A 16271-nucleotide genomic window follows, 5' to 3' on the forward strand; every position below is an offset into this window, starting at 1 on the left:
CTGTCATGGCCCATCTTCAGGGGCCATCCCCACTCCCACCCACGTGGAGGACGTGGTCACACTGTTCTGTTAACACGTCCTGATCTTTCTCCCCAGCAGGAGTCTATCAGAATTCATGATAATATCTTTGCAGTATTAACTTTCCAAGAAGAGTCAGATAAGGTGCACGCCAACACGTGAAATCCCCTTAAAGCCCACGTCCCGCAGGACCCTTTATGTCATAACTTCCGGCGGGGCACGCGGAAGAACGGCTGTGTTCAAGCTCCCAAGAACAGGTGTCCACACCTCCGAGCTCCTATGGATGAGGACTCCCACTTCTTCCCCCAGAGCCCCGCCCACCTCCATCAATTCCGGTGCACCGCCCCCCCCTCCACGTGTCATAGCAACGCTGCACTTCATGACTGACTCAGCCCACTGCCTACGGAACCACGTCCATACGACAGGGAGCCTCCCCTGTGTCCACGCGGGACACACTTCCTCTCTGTTTAGTGCTCCCCTGCCTGTTGCATGTTTTTCTTTTATTCCCTGTGCCCCACGGAGGCATCTCCTACACTTCACCCTTACCTTCCCCCAAGTTCACTTCCCTCTTCAGGAACACATCAACTCCCACAGGCCATGATACCAAATTCAAGTCTATTTTCAAATATTTATTAAACGAATCCAATGAACGTTTTGAAGAGTGCAAAATTTCGTCTTTTGAAAGACGAAGTACAAATGAAATGATTTTATTGTCCCCTTATTTGACATTCAATTAATCGATCTCGAGGCTGAGTCATTCTGGACGGCCTTCTTTTGAAAGTTTCTCAGCCCCTGTTTCAAAGCACTTCCAAATGGCTTTGTCTCCTGCACACTCACTCGATTTCATGGCTGCTTTGTATTTTTAGAAGAATCTATTCCACTCTGACTAATCAACGGACACTGAATTAATCTTTTCCAGCTACAATTTGCAAAGTCTGTCTTTGCAGGTGGATACAATTCGGCACCCTTTAGAAAGAAAGCGGGCAAAGAGACACAGATTCAAACATTTGCTAAGAAATATTTACAGTTTAGTGTTTGTTTTTCAGGAATGTCACTCACAGATTGCTCTTCAAACTGTTCGGATGTCAGAGAAGCATTCAGATCACCACTTCCACAGAGCATCTGTAAATAAGAAAAAAAAATAATAATAATAATAATAATAATTGCTGTAAAGAAAGCAAAAGAATATCGACCTGCAAAGATAGCCCTTATCGGGTCTCCTCCCTCTTTGAATTTGCCATTTGCATGCCCAGTTTCACACAAGCCGATTGCCTTCCGGTGTGTGTGGCAAGTCTTGGCAGAAGGTTGACTCACTGGAGTCCATTTGGCTGCAGCCTCTACCATCTTAGTCACAGATCAGAGTGTGGATAAGGCGTGCCTGATCCTGCTGGGCCACTGAGGCATCTCTAGTTCATCCAAGTCATTAGCATGCCAGCAGCTTTGTCCCAGCAGAGGACATGGGAGTAGCAGGGCCATCCTGCCAGGTCCCTCCGTCGGGGGCCTGCCTGGACCCCAGCCATCAGATAGAAAAGGGCAGATCAGGTATCAGAGACCCGAGCTTATCAGTCAAGTAGGAAATGTTTCAAATGTGATAAGAAAGACCTTCCTCCAGCCACAACCTCATGAGTCTAGCAACTGTACAAGAACCAACCAAAAAGGAGAAATGCAAACGTTCAGCAAATGATCTCAGATGGGCGTTGTCTACAGCTCCTACTTTAAACATGCCTCGGGCACCCAGGAAATGAGTCCATGGGGCAATGAAGGGGGCAGGGTTTGGGACACAGACATCTGCATCGTATCAGGTTTTATATGCACGAATGCGAGGTCCAGAGGAGCTCTGGGATTTTCTGAAGATTCCGTGGTGAGGATGGCTGCCAGCATGGAAGGGCACAGAGGACGGGAAACCAGCAAATGGTCTCCCAGCATCTGGGGTGTGTTTCTGTTTGTTGGACACATTAGCCGGGGCTGATTTCCTGTGGGAAAACATGAGATTTCTTCCTCCAAACAAGGCTGAGTAACTCTGAAGCTATGGGTAAATGCAGACACAGGTGGCAGGCCTGCAGAGGCTGTTTAACTGACCCTGAAGTTGTGGCGGAGGGGGGCGAAGGTGGGGACGAGAAGCACTGTGGCCATTGGTCCCTCCCACCCACAGCAACAATCAGGGAGGTCGTGGCAAACTCAGAGACTCCACCTGGATGGAAGGCACGCTGCCTTCCAAGACACTGACTCACTCTCTCAAGTGGAGCTCAGGCAGCAAGAGAACCTGGGTCTCCAGAGATGGAGAACATTTCTTTAGGCCCCAAGAGGGCTGAGGAAGGGCTTCCGACAAGTAGGAGCTCTCAGGTCCACCCCTTCTGCACACAGCGACATCAAGAAACGCTGCTTGGAGGCAATGAGCCCTGATCACAAGTCAGTGTGGGGACCTGCACGCCACCACCAGGGAGAATAGAAACCCTGAATATAGTTCTTTGCATCCATACATCTCCCATCACATCTGCCTCTTTCTCCCAGTTCCAGGTCCAATGTCTCTGGATTGTGAATACATTCCATTCAATTCAGGTTAATTCACGCAGGACCAAGGGTCCTTTGTCTAAGGACCCCAGCACTTCAGTCACCGGAGCCCCCTGGCTCTGGAAGAACCATCACTGCTCAGCTGGGCAAAGAGCCCTCACTCTCAACATGGGCTCGACCTGATAAGCCAACAAGGAAGGAGGCAGCCGGGACTCTGCTGGTCCCCTCCCTGTCTGGTTCCTGGCTGGTACCTCCTAACTTTGTTATGTGTAAAAAGACACCCAGGAGAGTGGACGGGACCCCCTGAAGTCCACATTATGCTGATGCTCAAACATTACGCGGCTCTCGCAATTTCCAGCAATTCCTCCCAATGCCTTTTACACTATTACATGCTACATGACTGTTTTCTGGAAGCTTAGCAATTCTTCTTCTGCCTGATTTATAAAACCAAGAACAGCCCCACCAGGCTCTCAGGTGCAGAACCAACGAGTACCATCTGCTGTCTGATCTTCTATAACCTGAACACCCCCGTTAGTGTCTCCAGTTTTATTAAATGAATCAGTGCTTCATGGAACCAACTGCACAAAACTCAGTGCTGGGGTCAGAATTTATGAAGTGTTGGTTATTAGCTGAGGAACATAATGATCCAGTATCCTCGACTGTCAAACACAAGAGTGAACGTGCTTACGGAGCCACACCCCTCAGACCAGCAGACCATATACACTCTCCGAAATTAGCCTCCCTGCTCTCAATGAGAACACTGATCAAGTGACAAGATGACGCCACACCACCACCACCATCATTTACACGCTGTCAGAAATGGACACGGGGATTTTATTCAAATACGCAGTTAAGTCTTCCACTCACCGCGACGTGGAAATTAAATGTGAAGAATGACATTAATTCAACATTATCGCTGGTTTTACTCACAGAAAAGTCACAGAACTTAAAGTAATGGCTCCCACAGCCACCGTAACTGTCACACACTGTATGTGCACACGAAGGAAGGGAAGCGATCACAGTAAAGAAGAGCAGAAAGGCAACGGAAGCACAGGAGGACAGGGTTACAGCCGCGGGGGACGCATCGCTTGGAATCTTCCCCTGCACTCTGCATAGGGCCCACAGGATGGTTCACCGAGGGCCAGCTGCACTATTTACACCTTCTTTGTAAACCAAGTAAACCACAGCAAAGAGGTTTTCATTTTAAAATGCACAATTAATATTCTTCTCATCGGGGATCCCTGGTATCCGTTATCATTAGAGTATTTTGTTGTTGTTCTCGACAAGGAGAATCCAGCACTCTCATTTTCCTTTCTCAATTTTATTTTTCAAAAGTTAACACACAGTAAAACTGGCTTTTTCACACGTGCACAAAATACTTTGATATTTTAACCTCTGCAGATATTTGAGTAACCCCCACCACCATCAGGACACAGAACACTGCTATCAACCCCTAAAAGGCCCTGCGTATCATCCCACTGTGGTCAAACGGGTCCCCCATCCCTAACTCAGGGCTGCCACTGATCTGTTCCCCTCCTACAGTTTCATTTTTTTCCCAGAATGTAGTATAAATGGAATCAGACAGCATACAGACTTCTGACACTGTCTGACATCATTCGCTCAGCACATTGCCTCTGAAATCAATTCAGGTTAACATCTGGATAAACAGTTCTTTCCTTAATTGCTGAATAGTATTGCACCATTGAGTGCAACATAGTCTGTTTATCCATTAAGCACTGGTCTTAAGCATTTTAAACAAATGTTTCCAAGGACACACTCACGAAAAGATAAATAATTTTGAATATCATCAATGTTGCAAAATCAACGTCTTAACATGACATAACTCTCTAGTCATGTACAAACATTCAGAAACTCAGCGTTAACATCTTGGCATGAGGCTGTCTTCTCTCACACAACTCTCACTATTATCTTTCAGATAACTCGAGTTTGTGTGTTGTGTGTGCATGTGCATGCACACAAAAGTGGTGAGTTTTTTTTTTTAATGAGAGCAAATTTGCATTGATATTTCCATTGTATCTTGCTAAGGTGAAATTTATGGAAAGGTAATACATACTTTGAATTCTCTTTAGATGAGGCTCCCCAATCTGCAAGGTTACAAATTTAGTAAAATGGGGAGATTATTCTGAACGGATGGGTCGATTACTTTTCAAAAAGGAAAATCTCCTCTTCTCACCACCAAAGGTCTTAAGAGCAGGACACTGATATGAAAAAACAACATTTTCTTTCGTGTACACTAAATGTGACCTTGTACAAATAACACCTCCCACGTGGCTGTCTGAAGGATCTTACCATGAAGAACACACAGGAAGTCAAATAATAAATGATGTAAACAATCACTGGCTATTTAAACTTTTAGTGGAAGAAGTCATAAACCCACATCCAGGGAAGCTGAGTACAAAGCTGGCTGAGAAGATCGTTTAGATGGTCTTCGGAAAATATTCAAGTGTTTTAAGTTTACCAAATGATATACACAATGTATCTTTACTTAATTACTTAACCCACATCTGCTATTAAGCATACAAACACTCAGGATGGGAGCAGCCATGGACACAGATACCGACGGGGCAAAGAAAGCAGCAGAAGGAGCCAAGGGGATCAGATGGCAAGACAGACTGTGAAGCAATGCCTGGATGGAGTGACAAAACCAAAACAACCCGCGAGGCAATTAGCGGTCAAAATCAGAATGCCAGTTCAGAACAACTGGGTCTACCAAACGGCTGAGTCTGCTCGTGTGCAACTCTTACACAATTTTTTAGGTTACTGAGCAAGGTACATACACGTTTATTTTTCCTCCACCCCCAAGATCGTTCTCTTACAGCGACTACTCTAGAATACCACCTAATGCACAAAATACTAAGTCAGGTGTGTGTGTGTGTGTGTACGCAACACATTCACTATACAGACCAGCAGACTAAACCCTACCACTTATTTTTACAGAGAAAGTTTTAAACTTTGAAACACAGCCCCGCCGATTCATTTCTATATTGCCTATGTCTGTATTTATATATTTTCTAAGGCTAATTTCATGCTACACCACCAGGGCTGAATAGTTGCAACAGAGAGCATCTTGTGGCTCAAACAGCTGGACTTATCGATTACCTGGCCTGTTACAGAAAACGTGTGCCAACCCTGGTGTGATAAACTTTTCTTACCATGCTCAATAAGATTTGCCCACTGACCTTCCATAATTTCTTTTCATGACTGTTAGCAGGAGATAGTTTAAAAGAATTATGGTGGCCCCTTTCGCTTTGCCCAGCTTAGCACTTTATAATTCCCAACTACGCACTCCTACTAACTTCTTATAAGTCCATGGGCTGTTATTCGTAATTTACAATTTACCCGTTTACAGATAGAGAGCCAGAGCGTAAAAGACTGAACAGCTGTCAAAGAGAAGCGCTTCCCCCGGCACCGCGGGCGTCCACTCTTGACTGCGCCACAACTGTGCCCAGAACCAGGAGTACCCGAACCCAGGACACCTTGCCTCACACCGACAGGCAGCTCTGCACGGTGGGAGACAACACTCTGGAGGCACAAAATCCTGGACCTGAATCCCACTTCTGCTACTTCCTAGCTCTGTGTCCTTGAAAAATTTACTTAAAGTCCGTAACCTGCAAACAACCCTAACAGGGGCAAAAAGATATTCCCTTTTAGGTTGGTAGGGAAGGAAAAAAATCATTGATTTACAGGTAACTACTGAGTAGCTTCTCTGGGCCAGACACTGTACGAGATTCTTTGCTCAAGGAGGGAGCCCAAAAGATGTGGTCCAACAAGATAATGTTTATTTGTATCGCACTGAGCAGAGTTCTTACCAATCAGTAGGTCGGGGTCGCTATTCTATTATTTTCATCACTATGAGAACAGGAGATGCGTTTGGGAAGACTGGAAAAAACGACTCAAAGAAAATGGTCAGCAACTCAAGTCCCTTCCTTAATCCTGACCATCCTTTCCCCTCAGACACCGTTCCGGTGACAGATCCACAATCAAGGTACCTCTCGGGACACTGCCATCCGCCCCTCTCCGCACAGTTTATCAACCAGTGCCACACCCTGCAAGTTGCCCATCGGAGGCGAACCTGCTGACGGCTGTTCCCAGTGTCCACAGCAGGTTGAACAAGCGCCACGCACATGCTATGAATCCATCTATCCTGCCCTGGCTGTGAGCAACCCGGCCCCGAGCCCGCAGGGCTCCTCTGCATCTGCTCATCCAGGGCCCGGGGTGGTCGTTCCGGCAGCAGAGTTCCCAGCAGGGTGGGAACGCCTGCGGGGTACGGCCTCAGAAGGGACTGCGACGCCTCCCGCACCCTCACCAGTCACGTCACTTTCTCACTCTTCCTGAAACACGCCAGGCACACTCCCCGCCCCCCCGCCCCAGAACCTGCATCCTGGCTGCCCTCTCCTCCAGAGATGCCGTTTCTACAGACACACGCACAACCTGCTGCCTCACCCCTCATTAGGTCTTTATGTAAATGCTATCATCTCAGAAGAGACAGTTCCTGATCGCTGTGTTCACAACAGTAACACCTGCGCCACGGCGCTCCTCAGTGCCTTCTCTGCTTTTATTTTGCTCCATTAAATCTATCGCTTTCTGAATCTCCCTGGGGCCTCCCACCATTTAGAATAGGATCTCTTAAGGAAACAGATTTTTGTTTGTTTTGTTGACTGCTGGGTTCCTAGTGCCTTAGAGCAGGACCAGCACATGGTAGGTACTCAATGGATGGGGAAGGAGGGAGGAAAAAAGGAGAAAGGGGCCAATTCCCACGAAGGACCCCAGGACACGGCTTACAGGCCCGTCTCGCTGACACGATTTATGCTGAGTAACGATTTTTTAGATAAGACAAAAATAGTGAAGACCAGGTAATTTAAGTGTGGAGAAAGCGGTGTACTTGTTTCATCTGCAAGTTGTAGCTTGTTTCCTCTCCTCTGTGGTCTGTCATTTTGTTTCTCTGTGGTCACTAGAGTTCCTGGAAATGCCCCAGAGGGTACTTCTCTAAACCACTCTCCTCATCCACATCAGCTTGCACCCAAGCCAGCTGTTCAAAACTCCAGCTGCTGGATAACACGTTAGGGAAGGATGCTCCCCACTGTGGGGTTACACGGCTGGGGGTGGGGAGGGTGGCAGTCCTTCCACTCAGGATTCTTAGCTATAAACCATGATGATAAGCCCATTAAAGCCACTATAACTATCCCTGCATTTAAAAGGGCACAGTGGACACAGAAAAACAGATGTCTTTCTCTGATGATTAACTTTTCTCTAGATCACCTGCTCTTGAGTTCTCCCAAATTGTAGATATGCGTTTCTAAACCCCTGTTGTACCCAGAGTTTTGTGCACAGACTTTGGATTCAAACAGTCCTGTATTTAGATCCTGGCTCCAACACTTGCTAGCTGGATTACATCAGGCAAGTCATAAAACTTCCTCGGCCTCGATTTCATGCTGAAAAGGTAACGACAAAATTAGTAACATCGGTAAACACAACCATACCCAGAGCTGTGCGTCTTTGCTGGGCACTTGTGAACGAAGAATGTTCTATTTTTCTAGCCTCGGGGACAGGAACTTTAACCACTGCGATTTACCCTCCACCTATCTGAGGCTTAACCTCACGACGCATCCTCTTCAAGCCTTTCCGACCACACACTTGGAGGGACCGCTCTCCGCATCTTCTGGTTCTCCAGCACCTACCACAGGCTGCCCCATAGTGTTTGTCATTTTTTCCAGTGCTGGGTCTAATCTCTATTCCATCATCAACTCTGGGGTGACTCTCTGTATTTTCTAAATACTTAACTGATTCTCTAAGGCAGGAGACATTACTTTGTAATATAACTACTGCGGGGAATGGTGGCAGGAGAAGGAAGTAAGAAAAGACAGCAAGGCGAGAAGAAAAGAAGAAAAAATAAGCTGCTCTCCCTCTGTGTCTCCTTAACTTTAGCTTCTTCCTATTTCATCTGACATTTGTGAACTCCTTCAGAACTCATGGACCACTCAGGGCCCTCATACCACCACCTTCTCCAACCAAATTGAATTTCTTATGGCCCCACTGCACTGAGCAGTGGCCCGTGGCTTGAAGGTCAACTTCAGACACAACACGCATCAATGCCCTTCACACGGGCAAGATCTGCGGAAAGGCAATGAGACTCCCCCAGTCACATCCACCCCCAAATTAATACAGCCTGGTGGAAAACTTAAGCAAGGGAGGGGCTGACCTCTGTACCGAGTGTCAAACTAGATCCTTGGTCAGTGGGAGCAGCCCACCCAACATAGGGGGGTGGAACAGTGTATTTGACCACAAGTGATCTTTGTGCTCTGAGGAGTGCAGCCCGGTCTCTCCACCCTCTGCAAACAGGTCACCAAGCAGACAGATGGCACTTAAGTGGCCATGGAAGGAAGAGTCCATCCCAGTCTCTGTCAGTTATTTTTAGGGCAGGAAAAGAACATAATCATTTGCTTCTCTTCGCTACTTTTAAAGGACTGTGTATTCCAGGCATTCATGCATTTAAACTGGAAAAGAGAAGGTAACCACTATCCCCTGTCCATCTGTAAACCATTCATCCGTCGTCACCGACCAGCGCTCAGCACAGCCCACCTCCGCCCACCCGCCGCAGACATACATCACGTCAGGAAACTCCGCGAGCCTCGGTGCCAGACAGAACAAAATGCTCACCACCGTGGCTGGCCCCATCCACACTTCAGGCCTGTGTTTGTCATATTTCCTCACCTGTCAATTCCTCCTTATCCTCTGTGCCAGATTCAACACTGCCTCACACATGACACGCCCCTTGGTCCCCAAGTATGATCTTCCCCACCCACTGAGTTGCCAGGAGAAAAGGCTTGGATGTTCTGCACAGACAGCCCGGATGTCTGTTTGCCTCTTACGCTACACTTAATGCTGGGCAAAGCTGTGTCCCAACAGACTGTAACTTGAAGGCAGGGTTACATTCTTATCCATCTCTTATTTCCAATCAGAACCTTTATGGTGCCTGAGTTAGAGCAGGCATGAAATGCTTATAGCCAGTGAAACAGTTTAGCAGCACTAACTTAAAAAAAAAAAAAAAAACTTATTCTAATTTCAGTTTATTAGCCAACCAAAACCAAGAAGCTCACTCCATTTTTTCTGGTCAGTTAATAAGTCACAAAAAGATAAAGATTAATGTTAGCATATAATTTAACATGTTATCTCCTTCACACGGAACTATGAATTAGGAACTGCGCTTAATAATTCACTTAATTTATATTTTGATTAGTGGAAATGCATTTTTCAAATTTACAAATAACTGTAAAAATCATAAAACTGTTACAAAAAGGGTTTCATAAATGTTAATGGTTATGAAACAGTTAAGTCATTTAATGGTTAATGGTGTCTTAACACAGTAATGCTTCCAAAAGAATATGGCCTTCAAATATCCAAGATTCCATTCCCCAGTGAAATCCAGATACACTGCATAATTAATAGCTTTGGTTCTAAAAGTAAAGCCAAAAATCCTAGTTGAATAACCAGTTTTCTAGGCAATCGTAACACTAACCTGGAATATAGAAAAATTAAGCCATTACCTCAACACTGAAACCTACTTCAGTATCATTAATGGAAGAATTTTTTTTTAAAATGATCATCCAAATCAGTTTGGTAATCTGGTGACTGAATTTAAATTAAATTCACGCTAGAAATATAAGAATTCTTATATTTATATTTGGTTGTTTTATTTTACTGAAATACTGAAGCTTTGCAAAATCCCTGAATCGTTAAGAATTTGTTTCCTTTAGTGTTTGGCTTTCTTTTTTTTTTTTAATTTTCTGAGAACGCACGTGAAGCTGCCTGCAGGTCAGTGGCACACAGGGGCACAGGAGCAGTCACTCCTGCAGGCACACACTTGTGAAGCAGGAGGAAGTTCCAACTCTCCAGCAGCCAAAGGGAGACACACATGCACACATGCCTTAGGAATATGCACTTCTGTCTGTGAGAAGGATCAGGTGATGACAGAGAGACAGACAGAAATAGACAAACACTTCAGCAAAAAGTTAGAGGAAAAGTTATGCTCTTAATTTCTCTGCCAGGAGATGGAAAAAAAAAAAAACAACTCATCCAATAGGGCTTTTAATGTCTTAAAGTGTTCTAGGAAGGTTATTTGTAATACTTTTAAAATACATAGAGGTCAACCCCAAAACTAATGGGAACATTGTGTGTAATCAATATGACCTTAATTTAAATTCTTCTAAATGACATTCTCTCCATCCAAGCTAACCACAAAAGTGAATTCTGACCAAATATTCCAAGGGTATTGAATGCATCTAAAAAGAAGCAGCTGAAAAAAAAAAAAAAAAAGAAACAGGAAAGAGCTCAGCCCTGGTCTCACCTCCGGCTCTCCCGGTGTGTCCTCTCCCAGGGGAGTTTTCTGGAGCAGATCAAAGATGCCGTTGCTGGAGGCCCTCCTGTCCTCAGTGGCAGAGGCGTAGGTCTCCTCCGAGTCCATCTCCACCACGTGGAGGTGGCCGGCTTCTTCCTGGCCCCAGTCCAACTCATCCTCAGACTGTTTCAAGGAGCTACTGCTGCTTTTGGGCAGGATCCCTGCAGTGGACAGGCTGCTGGGCACCGAGGTGTAGGATGACTGGGGCCCGGAGTAAGGCAGCCCCTCAGGGGCCAAGGCCTCGGCCTCCAGGAGGTCGGGGACAGAGAGGCTGACACGGCGGTCCAAGTGATGCCTGGCCCTTAAGTCCAGTGGTTTGTTTGAGTTCTTTTTCACCTTCCTCTTGCTCAGGTTGATAAACAGAGGCTTGGTCCGCTGCTTCAATGAGCCCCAGACAGATGGTTTATCCAGATCCATGGCTGCCTGGAGAGCAAAGAAGTCACTCTGGGAAAGGGCGCGTCTCCACGGGAGACTTCAGTGATCCCTAGGAAACAGAGGACAAGGAGAAAGAACATGAAACTTCTCAGTGGAGTCAGGTCAGGGCACAGCAAAGTGGGAAGAAGGACTCACAAGTCCTCACAAGGGATCAAGATTGAAGCATTTGTTTGGGAGTGTCTACAAACATCAGGAAAAGCATTATTAAGGAAATGAATTACAAGTTTTTGTTTTTTGTTTTAACCAGAGTAGTTACAGAAAAGCTAAAGCAATGAACGAAACTATGAGTTTCACACACACACACACACACACACACACACACACAAAATGCTTCATAAGAAGAGTGCTTTTTGTGTCTGGCTTATTTCATTCAGCGTTAACATCCCTCTAGGTTCATCCATGTTGCTGCAAATGGCAGGATTTCCCTCTTTTCATGGCTAAATAATATCCCACTGTTCAAGCACAAATACTACATTTCCTTCAGCCATTCATCCCTCAGGGGACACTGAGGGTTTTTTCCTATTTTTTCTACTGTGAACAATGCTGCCGGGAACAAGGCAGGCAGGTATCTCTTGCAGATACTGATCTCATTTCCTTTGGATAAATACCCCAGAAACGGGATAGCCAGCTTAGTTCTGGTTTTTAATTTTTTAAGGAACCTCCATTCGTTTTCCATAATAACTATACCAATTTCCATAACAGCTATACCACCAACAGAGTGTGAGAGTTCCCTATTCTCCACACCCTTGCCAACACGAGTCTCTTTGTCTTTTTTATTTTTATAGTCACCATGTATACTTGAACTTTGCTAAGAGAGTAGATCTCAGGTGTTCTCACCACATATACAAATAAAAGGGGTATATAACTATATGAGGTGATGGAGATATTAAGTAACTCGATTATGGTACTCCTTTCATGACATATATGCATATTAAACTGACCACATTACATACCTTAAATATATCCAACATTTGTCAGTTAGTATAAACTTTGGGAGAATAATAAAAAGTAAAGAGAAAAAAGGAAGACTTTTTTCTTATTTCCTCTCCAGAAAAAGCAGAGCAAAAGACACTTATTAGAAAAGCAATAGCATTTTCTAATGCAAGATGTTTAAGGGAGTGCCTTTCTCTGCCTCTAAACCCAGAGTCGGCAAACAGTTTCTGTACGAGGCCAGTTAGTAAATACTGTAGGCTTCGAGGGCCAGGTGGTGGTTTAAACTACTCAGCTTTGTTGTGACACCAAGGAACATAGACAAGACCTAAATGAAAGAGTGTGACTGTGTTCCAAACAAAAAACTTTATATATAAAAACGGGCAGCAAACTGTAGTTTGCCAATCCTGCTTGAAACTTAACCTTCCTTTCCAGAGTGAAACGTGCATTTCGAAGGACAAATATATGTTCATATCAACTAGGATCCCATCCAGTATCTTTAAAATTCACATCAAAACAAAAGTGACTAGAGAAAAAAGCATTTATCAAAGGGAGAGTTCTGTCCTTATTCCAATACACCAGATCAGAAGAATTGGCAAAAGGTGTACCGTGGGAATCTTAAGGAAAGCAACCTTCAGAGTTTCAGCTTAAGAATAAAAGATTGAGAGAAAATCTTTCCCACAAAGAGCTGGCTGTGAGAGACAGGAATGTTTCACAAATAAATAAGAATCATTACGGTAAATGCTATGCAGGAAAGGGGGTAATTTAAGACATAACAGGGTAGACTCATTAGGAATCAGATTGAAATCAAATTTGAAGAAACCACTCTTACTCTATGTGTCGAGTGCCTCACAGTAAATCTTCCCACTATGGAAAAGCACAGTGTGGTCAAGTCACTCTAAGCCGGCCTTGTCCTTACATTGCCACAAGTAATTGAGGGCAAAAAAGGCCAAGAGCCACAACAAAAAAAGCATCTTCTAAAATCAAAGACTCCATGCACTTGTACGCAGCCCAGGATATTCAGTCAATGGGAAGTCACTGCCTCCTGAAGGTCAGGACTCTGTGACTTTACAGTCCATGCCTGGTGACCACCAGCGTCCCAGGATGGACCTGGGATCTTCCATAGGCAAAGCAGAGATGAAGACCTTGGGTTCTAGAGACAGACCCCACAGGCTGGAATTCTGCTTCGTTATTCTACTTAGATGTACTCTCACGTTAAGCCTCAATTTCCTCACCTGTCCGATGGGGTTGATATTACCTAGTTTACCAACAAAATGAGATAAAGCGTAAGTTAAAGTGTCTGAATGTCTGATGCAGAGAAAGTGGTCAGGAAAAGCTATTTTTTATAATTATTGATAATGCTATCATAATCCCAAATTTTGCTATCTTACTCAGGTTACCTAACAGCCCTGTGTCTCCTTATTATTTCTATTTTACACATAAGTTTAACCGTAACTACCTCATAGGGGTCTTGTGAACATTGAATGAATTTGTCCAATAATAGGTGCTTAGAACAGAATAGGTGCTTATTTACACAGAATAAACTTTTAATACAGTATTAGCTGGTTTTAAAATTATTATTATTTCAATTATTTCATATTGGGTCATTCTGGCTTTAAAAATATAAAATATTTTACAATTCTTTGTTGCTTTAAAAAATGTAATTCTAAACATAAACTTGTATTTCATATTAGCAGGACGCAAATACATTATTCAATTATAACTTGTAAGTATGCTCAAAGGGATTATTTCTAAATTCATTTAGAAATATTTTAGTCAATGTGCATTTAATGGATTGTTATATAAATGTCTATTAGATCTAGTTAGTTGACAGGTTAGTTCTTTTACATTCTTGCTGATTTTCTGTCTACTACTTGTGTTACTTAGAGAGGAGTGTTGGGTTTTTTTCAACTGTAAGTATGAATTTATCTATTCCTCCTTTTAGTTACGTCAGCTTTTGCTTCTGTGCTTTGAAGGGCTCTTGCTATTTGTACACATTTACAACCGTTTTGTCTTCTTGATATTTAAATCCAATCTGACAATCTCCATCTTTTATTTGGTTTGCTTAGACCATTTACACTTAAAGTAATAATGGATATGTTTGTATTTAGGTCTAGCATTTTATTGTTTCCTATTTGTTTCCTCTGCTATTTGTTCTTCTGTTTCTCCTGTCGTACATTGTTTAGGGTTATTTAAACATTTTTTAGTATTCCATTTTAATATATTAATTGTGATTTTTGACTATATTTTTTTCTGTATACTTTTAGTGGTTGACCTAGGGGTTACAGCATGCAGAGTTAACGTTCTATCCTCTACTTAGAATCAATAATCCAGCACTCCAAAAGAGAAACCGAACCACATGCATTTGTTTTCTATTGCTGCTCTCATAAAAAACCACAATCTTAGTGCCTTAATAAATTTATTATTTTTCAATTCTGGAGGTCAGGAGTCCAATACACATCTCAGGAGGCTAAAATCAAGGTATTCATGAGGCTGCATAATTTCCTGGAAGCTCTAGAGGAAAGTCTGTTTCTTGGTCAGTCCAGACCCAAAAGCTCCCATTTTCTTGCTGGCTGTCAGCTGAGGGCCTTTTGCAATTTCTAGAGGCCGCCCACACACCCTGGCCCTCTTCTCCAGCTTTAAAGCTAGAGATAGTCAGAAAAGTCCTTCTCAACACGGCATCTCTGATCCACTCCTCCGCCTTCCTCTTCCACTTTCAAGGACTCATGTGATACGATTGGGTCCACCAGGACGATAAAGGATACTCTTTCCATCTCAAGGTTTATAGTCAAAGTCACATCTACAAGGGTCTTTTTTGCCATTTATTGTAACATATTCACAGGCCTTGGGGATTCAAATATGGATATTTGTGGGGGACAGGGAGATCATTTTGCCTTCCATACCACCATATAGTTTCCTCATCTTCCCCCCTTATAAGCTGTCTTCTATATTACATCTAAACACACTGAAAATTCCCATCAGACAATGTTTTACTTTGATTTCAGTGATAAACCTTTTTTTTTTATAATTCAAGAAGAGAAAAGTCTGTTATATTTATCATTTCCTCCATTCTTGATATTCCAAATTTCATTCTGGTATTGTTTACCATTCGTCTAAGGAATTTCCTTTGCTAGTAATATTATAGCATGTCTGCTGACTCCAAATTCTCTTGGTTTTCCCTCATCTGAGAATATCTTCATTTCACTTTTAAGGATGTTTCCACTGGATATTGGGTTTTGCACTTTTATTCCAGCACTTTAAAAACAATGTGATATTTCTTTCTGCCCTCCATGATTTGATGAGAAATGTTAATCATTTGAATCACTCTTCTCCTATAGGTAAGGTATCACTTCTCTCTTACTGTTTTCAAGATTTTGTCTTTGTCTTTAGTTTTCAGCAGTTTTGATATTGCTGAGTATATATTTCTTTGGATTTATCTTGTTTGGAATTAGCTTAGCTTCTGGAATTTACAGCTTTATTTCTTTTGCCAAACTTGGAAAGTTTTCAGCTATTATTTCTTGGAATATTTTTCAGCCACAATCTTTCTTCTTTCCTTCTGGGCCTCCAAGCATGCAGACATTATGCCTCTTTTGTTATATTCCAATAGTTCCAGGGTCTCTTCAATATATTTCAATCTTTTCCCTTTCTGGATAATTTCTATTGATTTGCTTTTCAAGTCTGTTTATTCTTTCTTCTGTCATCTCCATTCTGTTCTGGAATCCATATAGTGAGGTGTGTTTGGGTTGTTTTGTTTTTTTGTTTTTTTTCACAGGGGGAATGGACAAGAAAGAGAGGCTACTGTATTTTTTTAATTCTAAAATTTCCTCTTAGATCTACTTCATATTTCCTATTTCTTTACTAATGGTTCCTATTCTAAATTTTATTTCAGGATTCAAGATGATTCATTTGAGTATTTTCATAACAGTTGTTTTAAACTCATCTTTTCATTGTCATCTGTTAA

The 16271-nt window shown here is 43.2% G+C and overlaps 1 protein-coding gene across 4 annotated transcripts in view; it reads right to left on the bottom strand.

The window, feature by feature from the left end:
- The window catches only part of MCTP2 (multiple C2 and transmembrane domain containing 2), a 197459-nt gene that overhangs the window by 142070 nt on the left and 39118 nt on the right, over positions 1-16271 (bottom strand). For all 4 annotated transcript variants that reach the window (XM_064480545.1, XM_031440500.2, XM_031440501.2 and 1 more), the window contains exons 2-3: positions 10895-11429; positions 1078-1140 (exon numbers count right to left, since the gene is read on the bottom strand). In XM_064480545.1, the coding sequence (XP_064336615.1) occupies positions 1078-1140; positions 10895-11362 (531 nt within the window). In that variant the 5' untranslated portion in view covers positions 11363-11429. The remainder of the gene's footprint in view (positions 1-1077; positions 1141-10894; positions 11430-16271) is intronic.

The sequence above is a fragment of the Camelus dromedarius genome, chromosome 29 (assembly GCF_036321535.1).
Source record: "Camelus dromedarius isolate mCamDro1 chromosome 29, mCamDro1.pat, whole genome shotgun sequence".
Lineage (NCBI taxonomy): Eukaryota > Metazoa > Chordata > Mammalia > Artiodactyla > Camelidae > Camelus > Camelus dromedarius.